The following is a 13989-nucleotide window of genomic DNA, read 5'->3' on the forward strand; positions in this document are numbered from 1 at the left end:
ACAATCAGATCGGACAAGATTCCAGGTGGATCTAATTTGACGACTATCTGGTCAATTCCTTCTCTATTATTATATTCGATATTGGGGTTTTAGCTCGTCGAAACAGACGGTTAAAGAGGATCTTTATTTCCGAATTGGTTCACCTAATAATTTGGGTCAGCACGAATCTAAACGAACATAGGCAAATCTTGGATGTCGGCATGCCGCCTTTGTAGATTTGTCCAAAGCCTCCGATGCCGAGTAGATTCTGTAGGTACAGATGGTTGTAGGAGAACCTATGAGGTCCGTATTCCACCTCCCAATCTTAGTTTCTTCCTTCTTCTCAGGATGAAAAGAACAATGGTTATGTTGATTAACAAGAGGATGATTGCTGCAGCTCCGTCCTAGAAATCAAAGCAAGATTTGGTAGCTTAGAGAGATGGATCGACGACACCTTTTCTTCTGTTCCATTTTACCCCATACCTTTCAAAAATTAAAGCGATATTTGGGAATTGTCTGCATGCCAATCACAACAAATCAAATACAGGTAGCCTTAAACTAGACCTTCTCTCCCTCTTCCCTCCTCTCTCGGATGATGAGGGAAACCCCATCGTCCCCTGCTCTCTTCCTTCCTCTTCGGGTTGCTTCCCCTATGCATCCTTCGGTTCCGGCTGTGGTTTCATCGTTGGTCGCTCCTACCGCTCGAGGAAAGGCTCCAGAGAAGCGTGTCCCGGCTCCGGCCGCTGGCGCCCTTTCATGGTCGCAGGTACTCTCTTCCTCCCTCCCTAGCCCTTTTGGGGAAAGTAACTTTGGCATTTGATTTTTATTCCCAAGTATTAAAGATTTTCATCAAATTTTTTTATGCAATGTTAATAATCATATTTTAGTTAAGATCGTTAAAAGTTATCTTTTATTTTTTATTTTTTATTTTTGGAGTAATTTAAGTTCTTGTTACTTAAGAGCTTGTGCATTCTTATATGATTTTAAAAGAGAAAACCTTGTATTATGGTAAAAATTAATCTTGAGAAGGCTTATGATGAGTTTCTTGGGAGGCTATTCTAAAAACCCTTGATTTCATGCATTTTGCTCCTCTTTTTAATAAATGGATTCTTAGTTGTGTTACTTCATTGTCATTCATTTGTGTTATTAATGATATTATCTCTAATTCTTTTAAAAAGAGTAGGAGAACTTTTTATCTTTTCATTCACATAACTATTTATTTAAATTGATTAAAAAAGTTTGTGACAAGAAGTTGATCTCACCAATGTTTACTAGGGCTCTTATAAGATTTATCATCTCCTTTTTGTGATGATCTTCTCTTGTTCTTTAGGACCTTTGAGTAGCTCACCAATCTCAAGAGCTTTCATTGTGATTGCTTTATGGCTCATTTGGAGGGCTATGAATGCTGCTATATTTTCGAATAAAAATATCGCACTTAATAATATTGTAGACACTGCTATAGCTTTCTTGTGGGATTATGTTGATAACAAAGATTTTGAGATGTAGTAGAGAATGCCCTTATGAGTTCAATAGAATCCACCAAAGCAAACATGGCATAAGTTCAATACCGATGACTCGGGTATAGGTTTTCTCATTAGGGATAGTAATGCAATTCTTTTATTTATAGGTTACAAATATACTACTTGGAGGTTGATAATTTTCAATAAAGCAATTGCTTTCAAAGAGGTTAACATTGGGTGCGAAAGATTTTGATAGAGTTAGATTCATTAGCTATTTATTGTGCAACATATCAACCATCCTTTGGAGCTACCATAGCATTTAAGGAATGTTATTGAGAATATTTTAGATTTTCCAAGTATATATGAGGAGGAGTTTAAGATACATATATTTAGGGAGAGAAATCACTTAGTAAATTGGCTAGCCAATTTATTTTTGGAGGGAGGATTTCCCTCCTGATCTCATATGATTGCTGCTTTGATTACCTCATATGGTTTTTTATGAGGGCAATAAATGGCAACAAGACTCGGACTGACGTCAGCTGACCCACACGAAGCTCACGCCTTGATCAACCCGACAGAGTCGGGTCAAACGAACCAGAACACAGGCCGAGGCCCATTAACGATCGCTCAAGCTCGATCCCTCACGCCACGCCAACAACGATGTCAGACGCCATCAGAGGTACGATCTTGCTCCCTACGGGCAGGCACATCAGGTAATACTAAACTTCCCTATAAATACCCTCGTGTTCTAAACGCCCGGGGGGAGGAAAAAAGGGGAAAAGAGACAGAGGAAAATACCGCACCAATCCACATCATTGATTTGATCGTCGGAGGGGTCGGGCCGAGCTTCCGACCCGACCTGTGTGCAGGTACGAAGACGAAGCTGTTTCTTCCCAATGCCGCAGAATGGAACCCTTCCCCGCAGGACGCCCCCACGAGCTTCCACATAACTTGATCTCTGCAACCGACCGTATCGGTAACCCCCGAGGGACTCCGAGCAAGACCCCCGCCATTCGGACCTGAACCGAGCCGCGTCGGCCCTGAGGCCACGGCTCAAAAGTTGTTCACACCAATAGTTTTCACTTTCTTTAAAAAAAGAAAAAAAAAGAAAAATAAAAGTGGAGTCTTTATTTCTTGAGGCTTACCAAATCATAAGAATAAAAGCCGTTAATGGATTTAAAAGAGTCACATAGGTATGTTTACAACACAGCGACTGCTGCTACTGCTATTCCACCCCATGCATAGACAAAGGCCTCGTCTCCGATATGTTTCCATCAATCACAAAAACCACACACTCAGACGGGGTACAAGCAGCTCCCATCGTCGCTCCTGGCCGTCGGATCAAAGTTTGTGGCAATCGGATCAGTGCACCCTTCTGGAACTGGGACGCCCACCTGTTGAGCTGCTTTCCCTGCATACGGGTAGTAAGCTTAACGCATCAGCTATGGCCACAACGCACCATATCTTTTGTTCGTAAGAGACAGGATGACATAGAGAGTGCGAACCGTAGAACTGTCCCGTGTTAATGGCGTCCTCATTGGCGTCTCCCAGCGCGGCCTCGCTCAGGTACTTGTCGGCCAGCTGCACCCTCTTCACGTTCTCTTGCTCCTTCACCAGCATGTTACCGTACTCCATTAGCTTCTCGAGGCTCATCTTGGGCTGGTCGAACGTCGGCGGCCCTTCCAGTGAGTTGACTAACTTCTTGTTCACGCTTTCAACCCCGATCTCTGCAACCCATTTCCTCACCTCATCATCATACACCCTGGCTCGGACGGCGCCAAAGAAGTCTGCATTACACAAGCAACATCAGCTAAGTTCGATGCTAAAGATCGAGTCTGATGAACACCCAGCTTCATGTTCGTTTTGGGTTTCGGGAAGCTTACCGATGGACTGGCCGGGGAACGAATCGACGAGCTTGACAATGTCCTCCTTGGCGACATTGTCGGTCCTAAATATTCCGGCGCAGACGCCGATGCGGTCCTCTCTGGTTGGCGCCCAGTAGAACTTCTCCATACGACCATCACGAATGAGCGGAGCATAGAGGGTGGAGAAGTCGTTTCCGGTGACGATGATGGGAACGCGGGGGTTCTCCTGCTTGTTGTACATTCCCGGGAGCTGCACGTTGGTTGGGTTATCGGCGATGTTCATGAGGGTGGCGTTCACCATCTGGTTGTTGACGGTGTACTGGGTGGTGCCGCCGAGCCGCCCAGCTCCGGCGTCGAGATCGTTGATGAAGAGGCAGCACATCTTCCCCTTCTTGATGATTTCGGCTGCCTCCCGGTACCTTTGCCTGATCAATTTTGCAGGCTCTCCTGCATTCCCACTTTCCAGTTCTCCGGCACTCATCATTATAGGGCTGCAAACAGGACAGTTAAATCGATCATGAGCCTCCGACGAATTCACAATGCCTTCAAAGTAGCTACCAAGAGTCTAATCATACGACACAAGTATTTGATCCTTCTACAAGGTGGGGAAACACAGAAATTGACTCAGATATCAGATCAGGGTGTTCATAGAATCAGAGTGCCTCACATGAATATGTTCAAAATGTGCAATGATTCATTACAGGTGCAACAATTGAGATTGTAAAAATGAATGATCGATTGCTTAGAATCCAATCTTTCTCATGCTGACAGATTTATAATTAATCGCAGGCATTGTCTTCACATCTTTAAGGGCAAATGCCAAAAGGGAGAAAAGATGATGGACAACGATGATTTTACAAAGTCAGGTCTGATGTCATAGAACTCAGATTAAAATACAACAGGACATATTGATGGTGAAACTTCCATGCAGAGAAACAGCATACAAGTATGAATCTTGTCAATGGCACCATATCAAGCATAGGTTAGCAGTTGCAGAACAGAGACGCAGCGGCAGCTAAGTTGTTAATTTACTTAAATATGTAAATTAAGGGTCTTTTAACACTACAGTGATGAAATTTACTTGTTAGCAAACTCTCTGTTCTATGGGTTTGTATGAACAATTTGTTCTGGTTCAAAGGAACAAAAACTGAGTCGTAAAGATTATAGTGTCAAAGATTCATTGGTAGTAGCATGTGTGGATCGTATATTGATGGATCAGAGGTATGTGGAAAAAGTTGTGATATCTCAATTCTCTAAGATTTGCAGTATGTTCGATGCTTACAGGATTGAAGAACAAAGAAATATCAGCTTCTTTAAGCAGTTCATCATGCTCAAATCAATGATTCAACCACATGATACGAGCTTACTTGATTCCCATCTTGGCGAACACGAGCTCACACTGGAAGGATTTCCCCTGCCCTTTGCCTCCCCAGATACCCAAAATCAATGGAACCTGTCAACAAATCTTCGCAGTGAGATTCACATCGAACATGTATCAGTGCACCACCAACGAGAACAATGATCACCTTGATGTTGGGCAAGTTCATGAAGTTCTTGGAGATGTGAACAACAAGTTTGTCCATGAAAGCGGGAGCGATGTAGAATCCATCCATGGTGTTGTCGAGGTTGTACCTAAAATCACAACAGTAGTCAAGGCCCTGTCTCTACGAAGCAGACACAGAGAAATGCCATGGAGCTGCATAGAGAAGAGGTTGTTGCAGTTGTCTTACTGACGGAGGCCCTGGCTGATGTATTCGTAGGAGCTCAAGACGGCCTCATGAGTCCCATCGCCCGTGGGTGCTTGGAAGAGGGAATCGGCCAGCCCCTTCCCTCTGGTGATGTCCTGCTGATCATCCGATACATCGTAAGCGAGCCCCGCCCACCGGTCTTTCTCGGTCTGCTTCGACTCATCGAGGTCTGCAGCCAAGACCTTGAAGGTGCGAGTGGGGACCCTCCCGTGGCTGGGAACCGAGTTCGCCTTCTTCAAGCTGCTCCCCAAGAACACTGAGCTAGGGATCGAAGCTCCCGAGCTGGAGCCATGCAGGCTCAGCTACACACCAACACAAACGCAACTCAACTCAGAGCCAGAGCAGAAAAGACGCTATATACAGTACAATCAAACAGTAGAAGAACGTGATGTGCGAACGCAGCACGGTACCGGGACTCGGTTGACAGCTCCGATGGTGGAGACGGCGGCGGCCATGCCGGAGGAAGCCTGCAACCAATGGATCGCGGATGGGGATTGGAAGACGGCGAAGAAATATTAATAGCAATGGGCATGGCAGGGGTGTGGTGGTGGTGAAGCCGATGGGGTTTGCCTGAGCTCGGGATCGCTGTGTGGCTGTGGCTGGCGACTTCCTGATGGCCACACGCTTGTGATCCGGTTGGCGACGCGTGGCACAACCGTAGGCGACGGCTGAGTTTAGATAAAGTTGTACAGAAAAGAAGAGCATTTTTGCAGTGAGAGTTTAAACTTTGGGGATAACCAAAAGTCTGTAGGAAGAAGAGTTGAGAACTCACTCCAGACAACGCATGGGTGGGGCTCGGGTTGGCCTCTCCATTGATATTTCTGGCATGTCATGGACTCGTAGTTTACACGCTATTTTTATACGAAATGTGGTGTCAAAGAGAAACCCAAAGCACCTCCGAGAACAAACTTATGGTTGAGCAACCGATCTAATTCCAGTATCAGAACCGTAGAACTGCAGCAAGACGAGGTATATATGAGCTAAGGATCCTTGAACTTTCGGATGCTAAGGCAACTGGGATTCTACGAGGCATATATGTAGCTGTATTTTCGACATTTTCTTGAGATTGGAAGTATGCGAATAGAATTAAATAAAATCACAAGAAAAATATAGCAACTAGTAAATGTGTTTACAGAGGAAAGAGAGCATGCAACGACATTAACATGAAGATGATGGAGGAGCAGGACACTGCGATGAGACTCAGTAGGATGGAGGCGGCCGAGGAGCTGCAGCGGAAGCCCAAGCGCCCAAAACCTCGTGGGGAATCTGACCATCAGGTAATAGATTTGGTGGCAGATTCAACAGCGACATCGACGCCGGATCCAATCGCCCATGCGCCAGCTGCGATGACCATCTGCCGCCGCCTTCATTGCTTCTCGGTCTCTGCGGCAATCCTTCTGTGACCAATCGAGCCACCACAGCCGCTGGCTCTTCATCCTCATGCAGTAACCGTTCGTATGTGGTGTTCAAGAATGTGGCTGCGATCATCATCACCGGGCCCGAGGCGACCAATTTTCCCACAACATTCCCTCCCACCACCTGCCCCTCGCCGCCAGCTAGGTAGACTGCAAGCCCGGTGGCGCCGGGCGGCGATGGCGTCGGCAGGAAAGACCCGGAAAGAAAAAGGATCTCGAAGCAGCCTGGAAGCGTGATTACCCCGGCCGGCGCTCCAGGCTGGCGAAGCGTGACACCGGTGACGACCCCGCTTCCGCTCAAAATACAGACCCCTCGCTGCCTCCGGCGGGCGAAGGTGGCAACGGCGTCCATGATGTTGGTTCCGCTGGCGACTTCGAGGACATGGGCGTGGAGCGCGTTGGGGTTCTCCCGCGTGATGATGACGGGCGGCCTCGGCTTGTTCTTGGAACCTGGCGGTCGGCCTCGAGGGCGGCGGCCCGCGGCGCCGCCAGCTCGGCTGCCAGGGCCACCGTCGACCACCTCGAGGCCACCGGTAGACTGGTCGTCGGCATTTCCTTCGTCTTCGTTGGGGTGGTTGTTGCTGCCGTTGCTGTTGGTGGTCATGGTGGTTTTGGTGTTCGGCTTTCGGTCTCTTCGATTAAAGTGGTGGTTGCGGTGGTCGATGGTGCTGATGGGGTTTCGGAGATGAAGGAGAAAGGCGGAGATTGCTGAGGTGACCCTGGGATCGACCGCTCCCATCGCCTCATCTCCGTTCCTCCACCGGTACGCCAGCTCTTCAGACAAGTAGGAGCACGATTGCGAGAAGACGAACAAGAAAGACTGAGATCAGAGACGGGTCTCTTATAGGTTCTGTATGTCGTTCTGATAGCCATCACTTCTCTCTGCAACTTTTTACCCTTTGAAGTTTTACTCCCTTTCATGCGGATCAATGAGCACTTTGTCATCTTTACTTCCATCCTTCCTTTTTTGGTTGCTTCTCTCAGACGTGATGATGACATTAGGTCATACGAGACACTTGGAAGAAAAGAACGAGAAGGAAGAAGACCGAAACGCATGAATCTCCTAACAAACAACTACGCTAAAGGCTTCATCAGTTGCATTGCTAAAGGGTCCGACGAGGAGTGATGATGAACAAAATGATCAAGAAGAGGTGCTCCCCTTCTTGTTAAAGGGCCCTTGCAGAGTGTACAGGATTCAACCCACATCAGAAAGCGACTCCTCGTGGTGGTGGTGATGATGACGGTGGCGCTGCTGCTGCCGCTTATCAAAAGCTATCCTCTTCTCTATCCGCATCCCCTTTCATCATTGCAGCATAAGGGAGAGGACCATCTCAGTTGTTAGAGCTGTTCCATACATTTCTTCGTCGGTCTCCGTTGATATTTTGACTGCACGACGTCTTCGATGCACTGCGGTCTTCCTTAGAATTCAATGGTTGGGTGCTGGTTTCGGTCGCCCACTGTCTCTGCATTCCCAACTCTTCCTATCGTAACGAGTCACTTTTAGGAAAAATCATGTCGACGATTCGAGACTACTTCTTTGGAGACTACAGCTGAAGCCTTTGACCATAATTTATGTAATATGGAGAATTTTGATTCTTCAATTTTGCAATAATTCTTAATTTGGCAAGAATGTTTTCTGAGAAACATCTCGATCGATGATTGATCTATTGATTGTTGAATTTAAAACTATTGAATCAAAAGGTTTAAGTCTAAATTAACAGAAATATAATTGAGTTATATATATATATATATATATATATATATATATATATATATATATATATATATATATATATATATATATATAAATGTTTGAAGCGAATGAGTTAAATACAGTGACTGTGCGTTGGTTTCATGTTTACCCACCCAATCCTCACCCAACTTGCCAACTCTTGCTACATGGACGGTGGGCCCGTTCTAACCTCCACGATTGGCTGGTCGAGTTGACAGCTCGAACTGACACCTCATCCACTACTTTGATTCGCCAACTTGGGGTGGCGTCATGCTGCACTTGGTATTGCAGACGTACGATTAGCTTCCTTCACAATGATAGGACTTCCTTTGTGTGCGTTACTCTCTTTCCTACCTGCCCTGTTACTGGACGTCTTCGTGGCCCTACATGTGCTTCGGCGCTTTCTCCAATCACAAGATCAACAGGTGAGACGTTTGGGCCGTGAACGGAGAGACAACCATTGGTGTTGCAGAGGCTGGAGAGATGAGCCGCTTAACATGGGACACACAGACTTATTGTGGTTAGTGGACGTCTCGTCCAATTGATTTGATAGTGCACTTTGTCTCAATTCTCCGAAGAGGATCCATTATTGTAGAGAGAGAGAGAGAGAGAGAGAGAGAGAGAGAGAGAGAGAGAGAGAGACCAACAAGGAGTGGTCACTACTGAAAACTTTACTGAGTGATATCACCTGCCACAAAATCTAGTGGCAATCATTTAATTTTAATTACATTAATTCACATAATAGAGGAAAAAGCCCTTAAGGGAGAGTTTGAAGCTCAATCATTAGACAGCCATGTCTGTGAAAACCATTTTATGATGGTAAGAAGAATTTATAAAATTCTATTTTTTAAACTCAAATTAATTAATGCTAATCACATTAATCCACTGTTAATTTAAAATCTTTGAGTGAAGATAGAAGCGAAGGATGTTGAATGAGCATATATCTTATGCTTAAATCGGAAGAACAAAAACTTATAATTGATTGCAATGCAACTTGATGAATTCGGCAAATGAATGCGAGAGCTTTCAGCTTTACAGTTCCTTTTCTTCTCGCTCCGGCTGAAGAGTAGAAGTAAAGGCAAAGGTCGTGTGCATGGCAGTGTTCGCCAGCCGACAGAGACGAGAGTTCTGAGGCTTTCACTTCATCTCGCTTCACCCTTCTCCACTCAACTCAGCACAGCAACGGCGGTGTCTGACACCCCGATGCTACGTGCATGAGTTTGATCTTCCCATCCGCCACGCGACTCCCAGTGCACGAGCACGAATTCCGACGCCAACCTTCTCTCTCCTCCCCCCTCTCTCTCTCTCTTTCTCTTCTTTCAATGTGATGGTCATCGCAATCATAAAATATGTTACTGCATTAAGTTTCTTATTAGACAATCAAATAACAAATATATCTGATTGAATCAAAGTACATCTGATGCATCCGTCGAAGAAATTTTATTAAAATTTTAAAAAAATAAAAGAAAAAAAGAAATTAAATAAATAAAATAAAAATATTTAAAAATACACACAAATAGTATTTACCAGTATCTCACCCTCTCTGTCTTTAAAAATACACACAATAGATAAACATCATCTTGTTTATTAGGCCTTGTAAAATATTTATCAATAACATCTTAAACATATTGATATTTAAAAAAATACATTCATCCGGATGCTCCGATTATTATAATTCTTGTCAGTGAATCGACGAATTTGAGACTGAATTTTATTATTGAAAGAATCCATGTGGATGAGCATTGTTTTAAGAATTTTTCTCTCCATTATATCTCTCTCCTTAGATTTTTTTTCTTGTAGTTTCTCTCTCTTTTAATTTTTTCTCTCTAGACTCTTTTTTTTTACTTTTAAATAAATTTTGTAGAAGACAAAGTTTGAGGAGATAGAAGAGAGAAAGATTAAAATAAATTTTAGAAAAATTCTATTTATTGAAGATTTACGGAATAGCACTTAACAGCACCTCACGCTCGCCTTTTGCACCAACGCTTTACCTCTCTCTTGACTTTTGGGTGTGGTGAATGAGACAATTTATTTACAGACCCTAAACCACAAAGTCAATGAAATAAGAACTCGTACTTAAACTAAACTCTTAATTTAATTTTAATCAAATTTAACTACTACCTTTAACGTTAACGAAGTTCACCTGTAAGTGCTGCTTCTATTCATCAAATCTGGATTCAGATCTATACACGAAAGCATGCATACAGAACTGAGATGAGCCCTTTCAGACTTAAATCTGTTTTAAGTGTCCCAGCAGATGAGCCAAATCAATTATATGAGAAGTTTCAACGCGGCATTACAGCCATCTCTTTTCGGTTTGTCATTTCAAGTGTGTAAGACACAGCATTAGCAGGTTGGTGATGACAAGTGAGGACTAATTAATGAGACAGACAAGACATGTTAGGATTGGGACGTGCGGTTCGCCAAACGAAGTAGAGAGGATTCGTACGCAACAAAATGAGTGAATTAGATATCACGTCCCTTCTTGATTGGCTCATTTATGGCATGTGAGTAGGGAGGAGAGATTTGAATTCTTTGTTCCTGCCAAAACTGATGTTAAACGATGAGGCTGATGTTATAGTAGGAGATGATGCTCTACTATATGGATTTGTCTTCCAAATCATATGGTTTGGACTGATTAAGACTAATAGACATGGTGGTTGGGCACCAAAGTAACCTGACTATTTAACTCGATTCTTTTTCATCTCTTAAACAGCAAATTTCAATTCATCTTAACGCATCAATTCTTTGATGTAGCCTACAAGTGCACATATCGTAAGAGGTAGCAGAAGAAACTTTGTTTGACAGGAAGAGGAGTTGATCCCACGTTCTATAGTATGGAGTCGAGGAGCACTCATGCACGCACGCATGCATGCATGCGAATGCACCAATATATACTCCGAAGTGTTTTTTTTATGCTTCACATGATTTCATATACTGTAATAAATTTGCTCGTTATGTGTCCATGTGACATGCAATATGATGATCCACATATGTACTTTTGTAGATTTGCTCTACCAAGTCGTATACGAGCTAATGGTTTTGCACATATCTGATATAGAATCAATTCTTTTAAACTATCATAAATTTATCTCTTTTCAGATCTAAGTAGTCTTTGTCGTACGAAACAGATGATATATTTTGACTCAATGCATTTGTAATTTTCTTTTATCTTCGTAATTTTTTTCTCATATTTGAAAAAAGTAAAAAAGATTGGAACAGTATAATGGATCAATAAATTAAATTCTTTTGCCGGAATGATATGAGACGATAATTATTTTTTAAAATAATTTAACTCTTATTTATTTATTTATTTATTATGAAAATATATTATTCATCCTACGTGAACATTGATAGAAAATCATGGTACAAGCTTCAATAAATGGTCGAATAAGATCATATGTTTTTTTTTTTTTTGGATTTTTGATTGAATATAGCTAGTTCCGTCTTTTTTTATTTTAAATATATTTCTTAATTAATTAATTTATCATATAATTTTTCAAATAACATTGATGAATCACGTGCTCAAATTATCATTGTCGTCAGTTTCTTGTATTAGTCTCTTATGGTAATGGTCACCTATAGTGGGAGTAAGGGCAATTGCTTATGATGAGATGATGAGTCATTCAAAGGAAAGAGGTTGGCCGATGTGAGATTGTGATAGAACCAACTTTATAGTGTACATGCTACATGTATGTTACGTGAGTGGAATTCGCCGACGTCGAGGAAAAGATGTATCTGCTAGTGCCTTGACCGATAGTGAGGAGCAAAGTATCGATCATGAAGAACTATCAGGATGGCTTCTTCACGAGTTGGGATACGTAGCAGACCAAGAGACAGACATATGTGGAGATACAAAGAACAAGATAATCTAAAGGAAGCAATGTCGATGAGATGAACAGCGACAATTGGTGTTCGCATTTGGCTGTTTGACATGTGAGGAAGATCGCCAAGTAGAATGCATCTAGGAGAGACGATGGAATACCACAAGTGGGATAATCGCTATGGTATATCAACAGAGAGGGATTACTATCGTTAAATAACGAAGAAGGATAAATTTTACTTGAGATAAAAGAACCTCTGATACCATAAAAATATTGATATGCAAGGGGAGGATTTTGTTCATTGGGGTAATGCATATTTAAAGTAAAAATTTCTCTCAATCATACACATATAGATTATTATAATTGATTCTCAAATCATAAATTAATTAAAATTATAAATCTATATATTTTTATCTAAGAAAAACTGATGTGGCATCCTCTTATTGGCTTGCTGCAACCCTCCCAGGACGAGGCCCAGAGAATTGCATCGTCTTCTTCATACAAGTCCCCAGGCAGTCTCCTGTTGCTGTTGCTGGATTCTGTTTCTCTTGCACCCATGTGATCGTCATCGGCCTGCACCTGTATCGCTCTCTTCCCAAACTCATTAAGATTTGTCTACGCCCCCACAAACTTGTCCTTAACTCAACTCCAGACCATGCCATTCCAAATCTTTGACGCCCATCTTTTACGCTAAAATCTAGTTGTTCTTTGGCCTAATTAACGCACTTGTTTTCAGCTCCAGTGCTTCACCACATAGAGCTGCCTTACAAAAGACTCGAGGAAGGCTCACTAATAAAACAAATCCATTTTTTGTTCTTTAATTCGAGTAGACCATGCAACTCCAACTTGGCATGTCAAGCTCGTTAAAACCTAGATTTCTTCTGATGCTTGTTAAGTTTCAAGCACTTTCTTGAGCTATGGCTAAGAATTATTAGGGTTTTTTGTCATCATATTGAAGTTAGAGTGTTCTCAAAATGTGATACAGACATAGAGATCTTTATTGGAAAAGAAGGCAATAATACATGCAAGAGAAGAGACAGAAGCAGCTGGGTTTATTCCTTTAGGATTCGCAATTGGGATGTCGTGATGCCCAGGAAAATGAATAAGTTAAAGAATGCCAACAGATGCAATTTGTTCAGAGAGATCTGCAGGTTTAATTATGCTGGAGATATCAGAGAAAGGGGAATCTAATCCCTGTTTCACCAGACTCTATATAGTTTAAAGTAGACTTATAAGCATGTGATCTTGTTCTTACTACTGATATGTCAGTTTGTGAACTCTGTGGTGACCAGTGAAAAGGACAACCACACCACCTCCCATGCAATTCTGTGTGTGAATAATATGACTGTCACACACACACACACACACACACTCTCTCTCTCTCTCTCTGAAAAACACATATTTATAGCTTTTGTAGATTAAATTGTAATCAGATGAACTTCCTAGTTTCTTCTCTAATCCATCAAGTAGAGGGTATAGTGAGACATTGTTGCTTGCTAGTGACCATGTTCCTTGCTGGGTTAAAAACATAGTTGTATACATTGTTTGTTTTTTGTCTAAGAAGGAAAGCTTCTCTGTTTGTCATGCTTTGTGCATGCAGATGATTGGTAATGAAGAGTTTTTTGTTCTTGTTTCCTTTTCGTTGATAATAGTTGGCCAGTTAAGTTGCTTCCTTATGCTTGTTTCCGTATAACATGAGTATTGCCCTAACATCGAAGAAAAATGAGGAATCATGTTCCGGTAAGCTAGCTTAAGAAGACAGGAGGACATGCACTATTTTTGATGTAAAGATGGAAGAAAATATTGTGGTTATGCACTACTTTTGACTTCCTATGTTACTGAATCAAGCTTTTGAAGTATCCAAAGAAAATGAAGGAAGAAAGAAGAATAAATCAAATCATCATTAGAAATCACAGCTCTCCTTAGCTTCAATTGTTTCAAGATGATCAAAATGATTATTAGGCTA

At 42.4% G+C, this 13989-nt stretch overlaps 2 protein-coding genes and 1 long non-coding RNA gene across 3 annotated transcripts; 1 reads left to right on the forward strand and 2 right to left on the reverse strand.

Annotated features, from left to right (window-relative positions):
- The first annotated feature begins 163 nt into the window (after positions 1-163).
- On the forward strand, positions 164-4744 carry LOC135607724 (uncharacterized). Its single transcript, XR_010485236.1, has 3 exons — positions 164-282; positions 377-745; positions 4094-4744. It is a non-coding gene; the product is annotated as an uncharacterized LOC135607724 (long non-coding RNA).
- Positions 2592-5622, reverse strand: LOC103975379 (ribulose bisphosphate carboxylase/oxygenase activase, chloroplastic). Its single transcript, XM_009390334.3, has 7 exons — positions 5463-5622; positions 5035-5354; positions 4831-4936; positions 4672-4757; positions 3323-3795; positions 2945-3226; positions 2592-2850 (listed from the first exon to the last, which is right to left on the reverse strand). The coding sequence occupies exons 1-7, from the start codon at positions 5505-5507 to the stop codon at positions 2735-2737; spliced, it is 1428 nt and encodes a 475-aa protein (XP_009388609.2). The 5' UTR covers positions 5508-5622; the 3' UTR covers positions 2592-2734.
- A 503-nt stretch (positions 5623-6125) lies between these two features.
- Positions 6126-8023, reverse strand: LOC103975378 (AT-hook motif nuclear-localized protein 23-like). Its single transcript, XM_009390333.3, has one exon. It carries the CDS (start codon positions 7204-7206, stop codon positions 6253-6255), a length of 954 nt encoding a protein of 317 aa, XP_009388608.2. The 5' UTR covers positions 7207-8023; the 3' UTR covers positions 6126-6252.
- Between the last annotated feature and the right edge of the window lie 5966 nt (positions 8024-13989).

This window comes from Musa acuminata, chromosome BXJ1-2, assembly GCF_036884655.1.
Source record: "Musa acuminata AAA Group cultivar baxijiao chromosome BXJ1-2, Cavendish_Baxijiao_AAA, whole genome shotgun sequence".
In the NCBI taxonomy this organism is placed as follows: Eukaryota; Viridiplantae; Streptophyta; class Magnoliopsida; order Zingiberales; family Musaceae; genus Musa; species Musa acuminata.